Source organism: Branchiostoma floridae, chromosome 19, assembly GCF_000003815.2.
Source record: "Branchiostoma floridae strain S238N-H82 chromosome 19, Bfl_VNyyK, whole genome shotgun sequence".
NCBI lineage: Eukaryota > Metazoa > Chordata > Leptocardii > Amphioxiformes > Branchiostomatidae > Branchiostoma > Branchiostoma floridae.
In genome coordinates, this window is record NC_049997.1 from 12,370,611 (window position 1) to 12,385,338 (window position 14,728).

The following is a 14,728-nucleotide window of genomic DNA, read 5'->3' on the forward strand; positions in this document are numbered from 1 at the left end:
GCCACGGGGGGGGGGGCAGGTGGGCGAAGCCCCCCCGGAAGCTCTTGCATTTTAGACTATTGAGAAGGCTTCTTTTATCAGTTTTTTTAGGGCCATATCTACGATAATTGTAGCAGTCACTTACTTCTCTTCAGCAGTTTGACTTTAAAATATTTCGGGTCAAAGCTTCAAAGACAACTAAAACCTCATAAACAACAAACTTTACTCAGCTCAACAGTATACAAAAATATTGTACGGGTTGCCATCCTTAGTTGAAACGCTTATTTATAGCGCTAGTATCTTCGCTGCGCCGTTAGCCGCCGTGCGACTTTTGTTGACGGTCTGATATCCCTACGTCGCCGCCTCGCTGATATTCCCACGGACATGTTTCAAGAAAAATACCCAGCAAAAAATGCTGTTCTGCGTCAAATTCTATTCTATAAAACATGTGGGACTCAGTGTTACAGTCTAAATATTTTGTAGAAGCACCGCTGTAGGAAAGAAGGTCCAAGCAATGTAAAACATCACGTAGCATGAAGTTCGCTGTCAACTGGCACACAGCACATGACTGTTTGAAACTCTAAGTCTAATCAACAACCTTTGATGAAGTCGGCGAAAGATGCGTTAGTTAGAAAATCTGCGTTTAGTTTTGATACGTAATTATAAGTTAGACAGTGGCGAGAATGATTATTTTCTCATCAATATTTCTCTTCAGTATTATTTGAACTTAATTGTACATCTAAACAATTGGCTTACCTGTGCAATGTTTATATGATTAATGATCAGTGTACTGAAATCATGTGTAACGTATGGCTCCTAGTCAATAGATCAGCATTTTCTCTATAGTGACCAGCTGTCTATAGTGGCCACATTTCCTAGTGCTGTTGTTGTTTGACATAAACTTTGGACATTTAAATTGTAATTAACTTTAAACTGCCAGAGTTTCAGCCCAATAAAACACTCTCAGCGCCAGGGTATGAACAGACTGACCAGACAGACGAAAATAAATCCTCGAACAAGGTTCAATCGTATCTTCCGGGTCTGGCAGGAAGTTGTTAAACTAAAATAAGAATAGGCTCGATGGCTGACTGCATACAAAGTAAAACAGTTTAACAGTTTTACAGCTTGAAGAAAACAAACGCTCCTACAGTACCTGCACCTGCTTGATAATTATTAAATTGTATGCCCTACTTGAATTAAAAAAGTTCACTGCAATAATAAATGTACCCACATCACAAGGAGCTTATACTTTTTTAAACTTACACCTAGTTATCGTACTGAAAATTGTTAATGACATTACATGAAGTCATTCAACAATTTTCAGTCATGATGAAAATTTTCTGAATAGAAGGTGTGATTATTGTCATTTTCTGAAAAATAGAAGCAAGCTCTGTTTTTACCTGGAATCAATTCACAATACCAGTCCACTTTGGGGGATAATGTACTGTTAAGAGGATGTTCCATTTTTGCGCAGGGGTGATTTGGAACAGTCCAATGTTGCGTGGAAAGGGGTATGGCTGAAATATGCTGTATTTGCTCTTAAGCAAATGTCGGCCTTTCTAGTTAAAGCTTTAATTATTTCAATCATAGAGTTTTTATCAAGTCTCAAGTAAACTTGTTCAACAATCATAAATATTATGACTTGTAATAGTCATTGTAATGCACAACTCAATGTACATTTAAGGTAAATGTTCAATGCATTTGATAATGATTGTACAAATACACTTCAAACATACAACAACATTATGGTGTTTCAAACATACAAAGAATATGGGTGTCCAAAATCATCATTACCATATGGTATTTCAAATGTATACAGAATGTGGATTTCCAAAAATATGGTATCTACATAATTATATAGTTTACCAACTTCCTGCTTTTTTTGCTGTTACATTGTATTTCCCAATTGCCTTCAATTTTATCTAAAAAAATTATTTATTGGTTTGGCTGTTCAGAACATAGAGCCAAGGCTGCCCAACTAGCCTATGGCCATTAGTGTTACATCAGAGCTCATCGGCCCACACTCAACAGAGACGGGGGGCGACATAGACTTTCTGATATTTATGACCCCCTCCTGCAAAAGTGGTGTCTTCCTGACATCACTGCTGGAGTGAGAAAGGGTCATTCTGTGAACAAGGTTTATGGAGATCGACCGAAAATTTAGGGGTAAGTCCCTACATTATCTTTGTGTTGGAATGAAAGTTGAGCAATTCTCTATAATATATTCTACCAACACAGATGAACTTTCATGCTAAATTCCACTCATGATAATTCTGGGAAAAGACAAATTTTTTAACACTTCAATCCTAGGATGGCAACTTGTTACTTGAAGCCAATGAAGGCATGACTCTTCAAGTATGTATGATGACACTTAAAGACAATCACCTTTCACTTCCATTGGTGAAAAGGGACATTTCTGTTCGCCACCGTACTCTTTGGCGATTTCCAAGTGAAGGGTCTGCAGTACTCGCTGGTTGTACCGTGAGGTCAGTCTATAGGGTAAAATGTAGTCATTATATGCAAAACACTCAATAGATTGACATGTATCCTATAATTGAAATCAGAGGTGGGTACTGGACTACAAGTACAGAAAATTCAGGTACTTGAACCTCGACCTAATTGTGCATGAAAACTTGTGAATGGAAAATACTCAAAACAATGGTCCAATTTTCTACAAATAAAGGAATCCGTTTGATGTAGTTAGTATTCGACTTCTATTGGCGTTTTAAAGTCCTATCTTCATGTATAAAGAACACTAATAAATGTCTTTGTTAAATAAGACCAACTTTTACAGTAGACACTTGGAGAAAAGAACTATCAACTCTCTTCTACTTTGCTCCTCTACTTTTCTTAGGCTGGTATAATCTGTTCATTTTCTAATTGTTCCATTGATTTTTTTTGGTCCAACAAGAAAAAATGGTTTTGTACAAGTACACCGGGATGTACCGCTACCCACCCCTAATTGAATTGGTACATGTACAATAAAGACTATGCAATTTGTGTATATGTGTATATGTACCATGTGTTAAACATAAATTACAAGTACTCTTGATAAAAACTTGAGCTCATCTACATGTACATGTACATTTCACAAACTATTTTCAACAGATAAAAGACTCCTAGTATTTATAAAAGACTCCTAGTATTTCCTTGTGATGAATACTAGCTTGATACACATTTCCTTTTCTGCATATCCCATAAGTTGGATCATGATACTTACGCTTCATTCAAGTTGAATCCGTTAAAATCATTGTCACCCTCCAGAAGAGTTTTGTACACCTTCCTCAAGTCAACCTGAAACAGTTGCAAATCAAAGACTCACATAATGAAACACAACACTGGAATATAATATCATTGATGCAACCTTAATTCTAACATTTTCTTGGCACATGTTTTGGTCAGGGCTCTAGCCAGTGTCCGTTTTTCCGTCAATCGACGGAAATTTGCTGCGTGTGACGGAATTTTTTAAAAACCAATCCGTCAACCTTGACGGACAAAAATTCTTGGTGGAAGCTACAGGCGGCTTTGAGACGCTGTCCACGGTCGGTAGGCCACACACTGTTTGTCTTGCTATTGTTATGATTGTTGCCTTAGTGTGTCGGCCCTTTCGCATACCATAATCTCATTAAAAACCCATTTTTCAAGGTCTCAGTTCCGTCTTTCTAACTTAATTTTCACGGTTTTTCGCGACAATGGGAATTGGCTGACAGAAAACAAATTCGAGCTGGCTAGAGCCCTGGTTTTGGTCTACCTTCTTCATGGCCTGAATGGACTACACAGCAAGCAAATTATTGCTTTTGTCAATGGGGGCAATTTTCAGGACCAAGAAAAAGTGTTTGTCAAGGCCAGGTGGTCAGATTATTCTGACTACTTGTAATTATTATGCACAATAATGTCATATCATGTACCATAAATCATTGTTGGTAATTGATAGTTACTGTGTTTCAACCCGAAAAAAATTGGCTTTTTGCACACCACATTAGCTTACTTATTCTAAGAAATATAAGTCAATCATAGAATTGTAATGGCTCAAAAACAAGCAGAAAGACTCATCTCACAGCCACTCCATATTTGTTGAAATGCAAAAAAGTTTGTGCAAAATAAGTACATAAAAATGGAACTATTTGAAGGACATGCAGATATTTTGTCATTGGTCAAATGGCAAATTGCCATACGATACATACAATTTACTATTATTGAATGGCTAGTGGTAATTGTGTTATTCATTATTGACAATATCAGGATTAGTCTATCATACTTACTCTACACCTATCGGGCACCTTGGAGTTGTGTGCCGTTTTGCGTCGTTTTCTACGACTCCCATTCTCCTCTTCCCCCTCCCCCTGGCCGCCGGACATGCTGGGTTCATGAACTCTCTGCTGCTGTTGGTCGCGGAGTTCTTGAATCGCTCTCCTATTTTCCGCCACCTGTTTCACTAGCTCGTGAAGGACGCCGTACACCATGTTCTCACTTTGGCCCTGTTCTAAAACATTTCCGAATGACGCCAGCAGATCTTCCGCCATGACAGTGGGAAGGGCGGGCTCGCGACGGGAACTATTTTCTATACAATCATGACACCTGTCAATCTCGTTTTCAGATGTACAGTCTCTGCTTTGATCGATCGGCTCCTGTTTTAACCCGCAGGAATGAGCATGTTGTACTGCAGGATCTAACTCGCTACTTGCATCTTTTTCAGTGACGTTTGTAACAGTTTCATCATCTTTAGATGACATGCTCCAGCCGATGTTGTTACTTACAGTAACGCGGACAGGAACAGCTGTCATACCCTCGTCACTTCTGCTGTCTTTTTGAACAGCACGCTGTCTTTGATCCACTCTCTCAATGCTTGAGTCTGCTTCTTCTAAGTCTGACAGACTGCACGAAACAGATGGGTTTATACGACTAGTCCCTTCTGTTCTATGTGAAGGTAAACTAATGACAGTTGTACTGTTTTGTGGACTGGATCCAGGCGTGGTTCCTACTTGTGGCATCTGGAGGATGTCCAGATCGGAGCTTGCTCCCGCGCCCTCCCTGTGGTACTCTTGTTCCATCACATCCTGCAGGATCCTCAGCAGATGTTCCCTACAGTTTCCTGTGGTGCTGGTGTCTGTACTGATGTTCCTTCTCCTGAGTTCTGTAACCACCTCTTCCATATACAGCCTGGGTAACACAGCCAGGGTCACCTCTCGGGATAGGCCACAGAGATGCTCTTTCAGTCCATCCATTTTTCTATACAAACAACATGGAAGAGTAAATCAAAGTCTGAGGAAATACTGCTGCGGCAGTGCTGCCCGAGGTGTCACTGTGAAATACATGTACATGTAGCTTACATTTAGACCTACCCAAATCAATGGAGGATAGAGGGAGAAAGTCTTGCACATCCAACTACAAGAAACTAACTCGAATAAATGATGATGATGTGTGTGTGTGTAGGCTTTACATTGTCTATTTGTGTGTATGTGAGTGTGCCACATTTGTGTGTGTAATACATGTCTTGTGTGTTTGTTATTATGTAACCGTTATGTGTGTGTGTGTGTGTGTGTTTGACTTAAGACTGTTTTATGTGTGTACTAGAAATAGTAGAATGTGTGTACAAGTGTGTGCTGTGCTGTGTCTTGTGTGTGTGTGTGTGTTTGTGTGTTAGGAACTAATCAGAGGCTAGAACTGCTGTGTAAATTATAACGTTATATATAATGAACAATTACTGGGAACCCAATGGTATAGTTAATGACCTGGTCCCAAAACAAGTAGATCATGATCATGTACAGTAGGGTGGCTCATTTTATTTTTACTTTCACGCAATACTTTATCTAGCTAATGATAAAGCGCTACAGGGAAAACATTTTTTTTTCACGAAATTGGTGCCTCTCTAGTTTCCACAGGCCTCAGAGTTTTCATGGTTTGTCTCTTGTCTCTACTACCATAAAAATTCAAGTCGCCCTCCCCACCATTTGTTTACGAGCAAAATCTTCCCCAACGTCATAGCTTCAAATTATTACCGTTAAGGCTAAGATAGAGTACCTACCAGTCGACTGGCTGAGCTACAGTTGTCGTAACCAGCACTCGATACAAAAGTAAGCGTTCAATGTGTGTATTCCGCGAATGGGAAAAGAATAATTCTGGTTGGAAAATGACTGGGAAATACATACATGTCCTCAGAGGTTAAAAGTCAAAGATCAAATTATTACCTGATTATCTCCATGCTCCATAGGTTCCTGTTTTGGAAAATGGGAGGTTAAAGAGTCGCCTGATCGTCACTATATAAGGTTGTTGTTGTCGTAAATGTTTAACGTCTACTTCACCGCTAGACATGGTCTCTTGGTGCTTTAGAAACGTACGCGTTTGTCATGTCTGGCGACGAAAAAAGGAGGTAATGTTCTGATACTATGTGTGTAATCAGGTTACAATTTGCCAATCACCTTTGACCCGAAAGCTGACCTCGCCGAAAGAGCGACTTCTCCACCGAGAAAGAATTTTCGCAAGTTTGCACCGCCAAATGTATACCCAGTTATCTGTAAAACAAGCTTAGAGATCACCGACGGATGTCGCAGGTATCAATCTGGTGGGTACAATGTATTTACGGTACTGAAATCAAGTAATTGTGAAGAGAACTAGCAAAAGCAATATGATACAACGCCCCCCTCCCCACTATAGTGGGAAAAGGCAAGAGGCCTAGGGGCGATATATTGTTTTTGTGCTAGAGCTGTGTAAGTTTTACATTTTACAAAAACATTAGAGTATTTTGACTTCACCCCAAGGAATTGAACTGAGAAGTGTTTTCGGCGTCTCTCTTCGAGTGTGTGTGTGCACGTGTGTGTGTGTGTGTCTGTGTGTGTACCATGTGTGTGTGTGTGTGGTTGTGTGATTGTGTGTGTGTGTGTGTGTGCCGTGTGTGTGATTGTGTGTGTGTGTATGTGTGTGTGTGTGCGTGTGTGGGGGGGGGGGTTGTGCGTGTGGCTGTGTGTGTGTGGCTGTGTTTGTCTGTAAGTGTGTGTGAGGGAGGGAGGGCAGGGCTTAAGTTTACCATCTCTGACTGCTTTATACGCAATCTTTTTAACTACTCTTTCACATGGTCATATTTTTATGAACAGGTGAAGGTAACGGGAGGGGGCCATACTTCGACAGGGGTCCAAATTTCGACAGGTTTTAAAAATCATTGTTGCGGAGAAATGCATAGATGCCTGCACATGAGAAGTACACTAGCTGTAGACTAAACCTCGTTGTAAATAACTACAAAGGCGGGGTATGTGTCGAAGTTAGCAAGTCCCACAGATAACGATTGAAAAACTTGCACAAGTTTGACGCCTTCCGTGCAAGTTGACGAGCGAACGTATCGAGACCATGGCCCGGGAAACTCTTGAATTATTCTTCGCAAAATACGACATGTGAAAAAATACCACCACACATAGAAATGATGTTTATTAGCCTTCCGAAAAATAATACCTGTGTTCTGTTCTGCCTTTAACTGGGTTGGATAAACGGAGCTAAAATGATGCCACAATTTTCACGCAGTCTGGGCCCCGCCATTTTACTATCACGCACGAAGGCGGGCGAGCGATGCTCAACACATTGAACTCAGTCAACCCGTCCGTCGAGCGACAAACATTCAAGAAAAATCGATCCCTACCGACTAAAAAATCCCGTAGCCATTGCTGCTGCCAAAAGACAGGATGAAAAGGCAATCAAGGAAGCCGAAAAGCGAAAATGCCATCACAGTCCGACGTAACAATGCGCTGCCGTTTTGCGGCAAGTTGGTCTCACCGTGAGAGGTAAACGTTGTAACACACCGTATTTGAATAAGTCGCGTAATACAAAATATGACCCATATTTGGTACAAAAAGATTATAATGAAGACTTTTAGTGCTATTCTATTTGCATAAGTTGTTTAAAAATACACGGCGATGGTCTGTTTGTGTTGCCATGTAGAAATAACCCCCTTTATGGATAATGGGATAGTCCGAGCCGACACGCATGCGTCGGGGAGTAGCCGGGGAAAAGAAATAAAGATCAGTTCACGTCGTCTCAACTCCAGTCTCCTAGTCGCTCTTGTGTCACCTCTGGGCTCCCTAAACATCATCTAAAGTGGACAGAACGAGGGTAACAAAATGGAGGTTCTACCGAGATCGTAAAACTTAGAGGAAAGGGAGCCGATCGGATGATCACGACAGGAGAAGTTTGACCGCCACTGGAACCCGACGTTGTGACAGAAAAGGATTCGCGCCAAAGAAGACACGTGACCACAGGTCAGAGAGGTCAATTTGTTGTAAACAAATAGTTCAGAGGTCAACAAGATGGCGCTGCGGTTGTAGAGGGGGAGGTCGGCAGTTCTTTATCGGAGGAACTAAGTTCAGGAGTGTTGTACTTTTTGTGTAGCGGGTAGATTCTTGACGTGAACCAACCATGACGGACACGCTCATAGAGCAGGCCACGAAAATGGGCCTAGAAGGGCCGAGTATCCTCGAGTATGTCGAAAAACAACAGGCCATTGAGAGGGATGAGAGGGCAAGGGAAAGAGATGCTCAGAGGAAGCATGAGTTGGAGCTAGAGGCCCTAAAGCTGAAACAAGCTGAAATTAAAGCGGTACAAAAGCAAAATGCGGAGGAGGTCAAGGCGAAGACGCCAAGATTACCAAGCTTCACAGAAGGCGAAGGAATAGACGAGTACCTCTTGAGGTTTGAGAGATTTGCACGTGCTAACCACTGGGCGGAAAACACGTGGGCGTCCCTACTGAGCGCCCTACTCACGGGGAGGGCACTGGAAGTTTATAGCAGGCTATCGGATGATGATGCAAAAGATTACAAGAAAGTGAAGGATGCCATTCTTAAGAGATATGAACTTACGGAAGACGGGTTCAAGAAGAAGTTCAGGTCTGAAGTTCCTCAGGAGGGGGAAGGGCCGGACCAGTACATTGTACGTCTTAGGGGTTACCTGAACAGGTGGATCGAGCTGTCTGATACCCCCAAGACATATGAAGGAATTTGTGACTTGATCATCCAGGAACAATTCCTGGATCTGTGCCCTGTGGATTTGTCAGTCCACCTGCGGGAGAGGAAACCGAAGTCTCTGGAGGAGTTAGGGAAGATGAGCGGGCAGTACCTGATTGCACATGGCCGTGGTCTGTTTGAAGGGGCACGCCCGCGCAACCCACCCCGAACAGACCAGGTGTTGTCTGGTACAGCCAATGTGCGGGTTGTCACAACATCAGCAACCTCCAGGCGGCGGTGTGACAGGTGTATCCAGAATGAGGCAGAGTGGTGTGGGCACTGCTTCCGCTGCGGCGGAAGCAACCATATTGCCAGACGGTGCTGGAAACAGGGAAACGCCGCGAGGACACCCCCAAGGGACGAGGGGTCGTCCTAAACAGCTCAAGACAGTCCCACAAACAACCCCGTCAACAACGAAAGGAAGAAACAACAACCAACACCGACAGTGACAATAATCAACAGCCAACAGGAACACCAACTAGAAATAATCAGCAAGTTCACATCAACGCCATGTCGGCTTCACATCTAACTCCAACTCAACGAACGAAGATCACCAAACTGATTGGAAATAAGTGTCAAGTAGCATGCCTCATGGACAATAAACCAGTTATGGCTCTGTGGGATACGGGAGCCCAGGTAAGCATCATGTCAGACAGGTGGAGGGAGGAACACTTACCTGGAGTTGAGGTTCGACAAGTGATAGAGATCCTGGAGGACTCGACAAGTTTTAGTTTACAAGCGGCCAATGGCACTCCGATTCCCTACAGTGGCTGGGTTGAAGTGAGGTTCAGATTAAGTGAAGACCAGTCACCTGAACTGATTGTACCATTTCTGACGACGTCCGACAATAACCAAGTACAACCGATTATAGGGTACAATGTGATTGAAGAGATTCAGAAGTGCTGTAAGGATGACTGTCCAACATTGCTTACCAAAGTGATGCCCGTCCCACCACAGAAGGCAGCTGCCCTCGTGAACATGATTGAAGATTTCAGTAACGTGACTCCAGTAAGCATACGAGTGGGTCGTAAGAGAGTGAGACTATCTCAGGGGGCTACAGTCCAGGTGAGGTGCAAAATCCCCAAGGGTTCCGTGGAAGAGAAGCAGCTGGTCCTGTTCGAACCAGACGAAGCGGGACATTGGCCCACAGGTTTAGAGGTGGGACCTGTCCTTACATCAGTCAGCCCATCTGGAATGGTCAAAGTACCGGTGACCAACACTAGCAGGTACGACATTCACCTCCCAGCGAAAACGGTTCTGGGTCGAGTTGAGACGATTAGGTCAGCAGTTCCCATTGAGCTGCAGAGAGTGTCTGAAGATTCCGAGTCTGAAAAACCTCCGCAGTCAGAGCCAGTTCAAGTGAACACAGTGAGGAAGGCGAGTAATGAGCTGGGGGAATTGTGGGATCCACCGGTAGACCTCTCCCACTTAGAAGAGGATCAAGAAGAGATCGTTAGACAGATGCTGAGGGAAGAGTGTCAGGCCTTTTCGAGGGATGACCAGGACATTGGCAGCATGGAGGGGCTCAAGTTAAACATCAACCTGACTGATAAAGAACCAGTTCAGAAGAATTACGTGTCAATTCCCACCCCACTGTACAAGGAGGTTAAGGAATATATCGAAGATTTGATTAACCAAGAATGGATCCAGAAATCCAAATCACCATATTCATCACCAATGGTGTGCGTACGGAAGAAGGATGGAGGAATGAGACTATGTATTGATTACCGGGCACTGAACGAGAAAACAGTGCCAGATCGCCAGCCCCTCCCGAGGATTCAAGATGTGCTCAACAGGATGAAGGGAAACACATGGTTCTCTGTACTGGATCTAGGAAAGGCGTACCATCAGGGGTACATGGAGGAAGAAAGTAGGAAATACACAGCATTTGTAACGCCATACGGACTCTATGAGTGGGTTCGCGTCCCCATGGGATTAAAGAACGCGCCTCCAGCATTCCAACGGCATATGGAAGAAGTACTCGAGGGCTTGAGCCATGAAATATGCGAACCGTATATGGATGACACCATGGTCTACAGCGAAGGCTTTGAGTCACATGTCGAGCGCATCAGGAGAGTGTTGCGCAGGTTCCAGGAACATGGCTGTAAGTTGAAGCCAAAGAAATGTGTGATGTTCCGACGACAGGTGAGGTATGTCGGGAAGCTAGTCACTGCAGATGGGTACACGATGGATCCAGAAGATACAGCAGCAGTCAAGGCAATCAGAGACAAGAAGCCCACTACTGTAGGAGATGTACGACGGGTACTGACAGAACAACTGACCAGCCCACCTGTGATGGCCTACCCTGACTTTGAGAAACCATTTATCCTGCACACAGATGCATCAGCCACTGGTTTGGGCGCAGTATTATATCAACAGCAAGAGGGCAAGCTCCGGGTGATTGCATATGGTTCACGGACACTGTCACCGGCAGAGAAGAATTACCACATGCACTCGGGGAAGTTGGAGTTCTTGGCTCTCAAGTGGTCCATTACTGAGAAGTTCCGAGACTACCTGTACTACGCCCCATCTTTTGAAGTATATACCGACAATAATCCACTCACCTACGTTCTGAGCACGGCCAAGTTGAATGCGACAGGTCACCGATGGGTGGCAGAGTTGGTGGACTATAACTTCAGCATCAAGTACCGACCTGGGAAAGCTAATGCAGATGCAGATGTGCTGTCAAGAGTACCAGGTCCAGGAGATGCTGAGCAGTTTATGGCTACCTGCACAGAAGAAGTGAGTGGTGATGTACTGAGTGCCACCATCCAAGCCATGCAGGCAGTGGATCAAGGAGATGCCACATGGATAAGTGCTATCACTACGAACATTGACAGTCTACCACCTGAAGACAAGAGTGCAAGTATAGGACCATTGAGCAAGAAGGAGATCGGTGAAGCGCAACGTCGGGACTCGGCCATTAGAAAGGTGATAGAGCTGAAAGAAGGGGGGAGGAATCCCACTACCCGAGAGAGGCAAGACAACTCAATTGGTACAAGAGAATACATGCGGGAGTGGAAAAAGCTGCAGATCGATGATGAGGGTATTCTCCGCCGGAGAGCTGGTCCAGTACTGCAAGTAGTGCTCCCGAAGGAATATAGAAACATTGTGTACCAAGAACTACATGACAAAATGGGCCATCTGGGAGCAGACAGGGTTGTCAGCCTGGCAAGACAACGGTTCTACTGGCCAAAGATGCAGAGAGACATAATTGAATACTGTACCTCCAAGTGTCAGTGCATTAAGCGCCGGAAGCCAAACATTCCAGACAAAGCCCCACTTACTAACATCATCACCACTGAGCCGCTACAACTGGTGTCCATTGACTATGTCCACCTTGAAAGGAGCAAAGGTGGCTACGAGTACATTTTGGTGGTTGTGGACCATTTCACACGGTTCGCTCAAGCATATGCAACCAGGAACAAGTCAGGGAGAACAGCGGCAGAGAAGCTCTTTAATGACTTCATTCCTAGATTTGGGTACCCTCTCAAGATTCACCATGACCAGGGAGCAGAGTTTGAAAATAGGTTGTTTCAACGCCTACATCAGCTGAGTGGAGTGTCGCCCTCGAGAACAACCCCGTATCACCCCCAGGGAAATGGTCAGGTGGAGAGGTTTAATCGGACTTTGCTAGCGATGTTACGTGCTCTCCCAGAATCCCAGAAAACAGATTGGAAGGCGTCTCTTAACAAAGTGGTTCATGCGTACAACTGCACCCGACATGAGAGCACTGGGTATTCGCCTCACTTTCTGTTGTATGGACATCACCCCCGCCTGCCAGTGGACCTTATGTTCGGGATTGAAGACAAGGAGAATGAGGTTCAATCATATCCTGAGTATGCCAAGAAATGGAAACGTGGCATGCAGGAGGCCTACAGGATTGCGAGTCAGCATGCCAGGAAAACAGGTGCAAAAGGGAAGAAGCAGTACGACAGAAAGGTGCACGGTCTCAGTTTGTCCAGTGGTGACCGGGTCCTTGTTCGAAATATGACGGACAGAGGAGGACCGGGCAAGTTGCGTTCCCACTGGGAGGACAAAGTCCACATCATTGTGAAGCAGAAGGGGAAAGATATTCCAGTGTATGAGGTACGCCCAGAATGCAGAGAAGGAAGGTCAAGAGTGTTGCATAGAAATATGCTATTACCGTGTGACGGACTGCCTCTAGAGGTTCCAGTGGACAACCGGAGCAAAGGGAAACACCTCAAAGAGAGGACAAGAGGAGTGATAATGAGGAAGAAGAACTTGCAGACAACAGAGTCGAAATTGGAGCTGAACAAGAAGACCAGAGAGGAAGTACAGGTAGTGAAAGGGATGAAGAAACTGACGGTGAAGTTGAGTCTGAGGACCAGCCCTGTGTGTCTCAGGGTGCTGAGGAGGTTCCAGAACCAGCAGAAGTAGAAGAGAACAGACCAAGACGAAATAGGAGACCACCACGGACTCTCACATATGATGTGGGTGGCCAACCAGGCTACTTGAGAGTACCAACGGTGAACACAGTAAATGCAGCAGAGTGGAATGTGGGGACACCATGGCCACTGAACATGTGGAACGCGGGAGCAGGGTATCCTGGGCAATTATATCAGTCGTGCCTTCACTGTGGACAGTTAATACCGATAATTCGCATGTACGCGCCCAGCTAAGGGGATGGAGTACCTGTTATTCGTGTAGACTGTGAACTGCAGTGGATTACTATTCTTGTGGATTACCTGCTGTTATTGTGGATATTACTATTCCTGTGGATTACCCGCTGCACCAGTGCCGCTGTGCCTGTGGATTACCCGCTGAATGAGAAGAGTCTCATGGGACAATTATATTGTGGACAGTAAATGCAAGGTTATTGTGGAAAATCATTCCATATTTGAGAGACATGTATGTTGGTTATTGATGGATAACAAAGAGACTGATGGATTCCAGTTGTGTGGACTCTGCAGGACTTCCAGCTCAGAATTTAGACCAGGCCTAATGTTGTGTTAACTGTTCTAAAACAGTCAGTACGTTGGAGCTTCTGTTAGTAGCAGTGAAGCCAGTTTATTGAAGATGCTATCTGTGCCAAAGTTAAAGATGTTATCAGTGCCAAGGTTAAAGATGTTATCGGTGCCAAAGCTAAAGAAAAAAAAAAGAGGCTAACGCAAAGGAGAATAGAATAGAATATATCCTTTATTTTTCATAGTACTAAACAACCATATATATGTGTTCATTAATAGTTTCTTATTGTTATTGTTCCGAGATGACTTTAAAAGAGGGGAGAGTGTTGCCATGTAGAAATAACCCCCTTTATGGATAATGGGATAGTCCGAGCCGACACGCATGCGTCGGGGAGTAGCCGGGGAAAAGAAATAAAGATCAGTTCACGTCGTCTCAACTCCAGTCTCCTAGTCGCTCTTGTGTCACCTCTGGGCTCCCTAAACATCATCTAAAGTGGACAGAACGAGGGTAACATTGGCAGCAGGCGCGGATTTAGGGGGGGGCGCACCCGGCGCGCGCCCCCCCTTTGGCTGGACCCCCAAAAAAATTCGGCTGGACCACAAAAAAAAAAAGGAATTCCACAAAGAAATACAGAAAATCAGCGAAAGTTTCAGCGAAGCGGCGACAATACAAAGCCGCTAACCAACAATGCCAAGGCGCACTCCTCCCGCTTTTACTTCCTCATTGCGTAGGACTTTGCAGGCATTGCCAGAATGTTCTGTAACCAGGAAGTTGGCAATACTCCCGACCTCTTTTGGAACTCGCTTATGTTCCATCTGACTCTAATATTGTTATTA

The 14,728-nt window shown here is 44.3% G+C and overlaps 3 protein-coding genes across 4 annotated transcripts in view; 2 read left to right on the plus strand and 1 right to left on the minus strand.

Annotated features, from left to right (window-relative positions):
• LOC118406646 overlaps positions 1-6,181 on the minus strand; it is a 9,541-nt gene extending 3,360 nt beyond the window's left edge. The window contains exons 1-4 of the mRNA XM_035806872.1: positions 6,005-6,181; positions 4,242-5,208; positions 3,200-3,273; positions 2,365-2,471 (exon numbers count right to left, since the gene is read on the minus strand). Of these exons, the coding sequence (XP_035662765.1) occupies positions 2,365-2,471; positions 3,200-3,273; positions 4,242-5,204 (1,144 nt within the window). The 5' untranslated portion in view covers positions 5,205-5,208; positions 6,005-6,181. The remainder of the gene's footprint in view (positions 1-2,364; positions 2,472-3,199; positions 3,274-4,241; positions 5,209-6,004) is intronic.
• Positions 6,182-6,372: 191 nt separating this feature from the next.
• Positions 6,373-14,728, plus strand: part of LOC118406635 (zinc finger protein 184-like) — a 220,146-nt gene continuing 211,790 nt past the window's right edge. The window contains exons 1-2 of one of the 2 annotated variants that reach the window (XM_035806846.1): positions 6,373-6,541; positions 7,071-7,077. The gene's annotated coding sequence lies outside the window, so the exon portion shown is untranslated. The remainder of the gene's footprint in view (positions 6,542-7,070; positions 7,078-14,728) is intronic. The other variant, XM_035806845.1, reaches the window with a different exon arrangement.
• On the plus strand, positions 8,380-9,339 carry LOC118406490. The gene has a single exon (XM_035806548.1). It carries the CDS (start codon positions 8,380-8,382, stop codon positions 9,337-9,339), a length of 960 nt encoding a protein of 319 aa, XP_035662441.1.

Bases quoted from the DNA above. Each gene is read 5' to 3' on its own strand.
- LOC118406490 (XM_035806548.1), top strand. From the start codon at position 8,380: ATGACGGACACGCTCATAGAGCAGGCCACGAAAATGGGCCTAGAAGGG.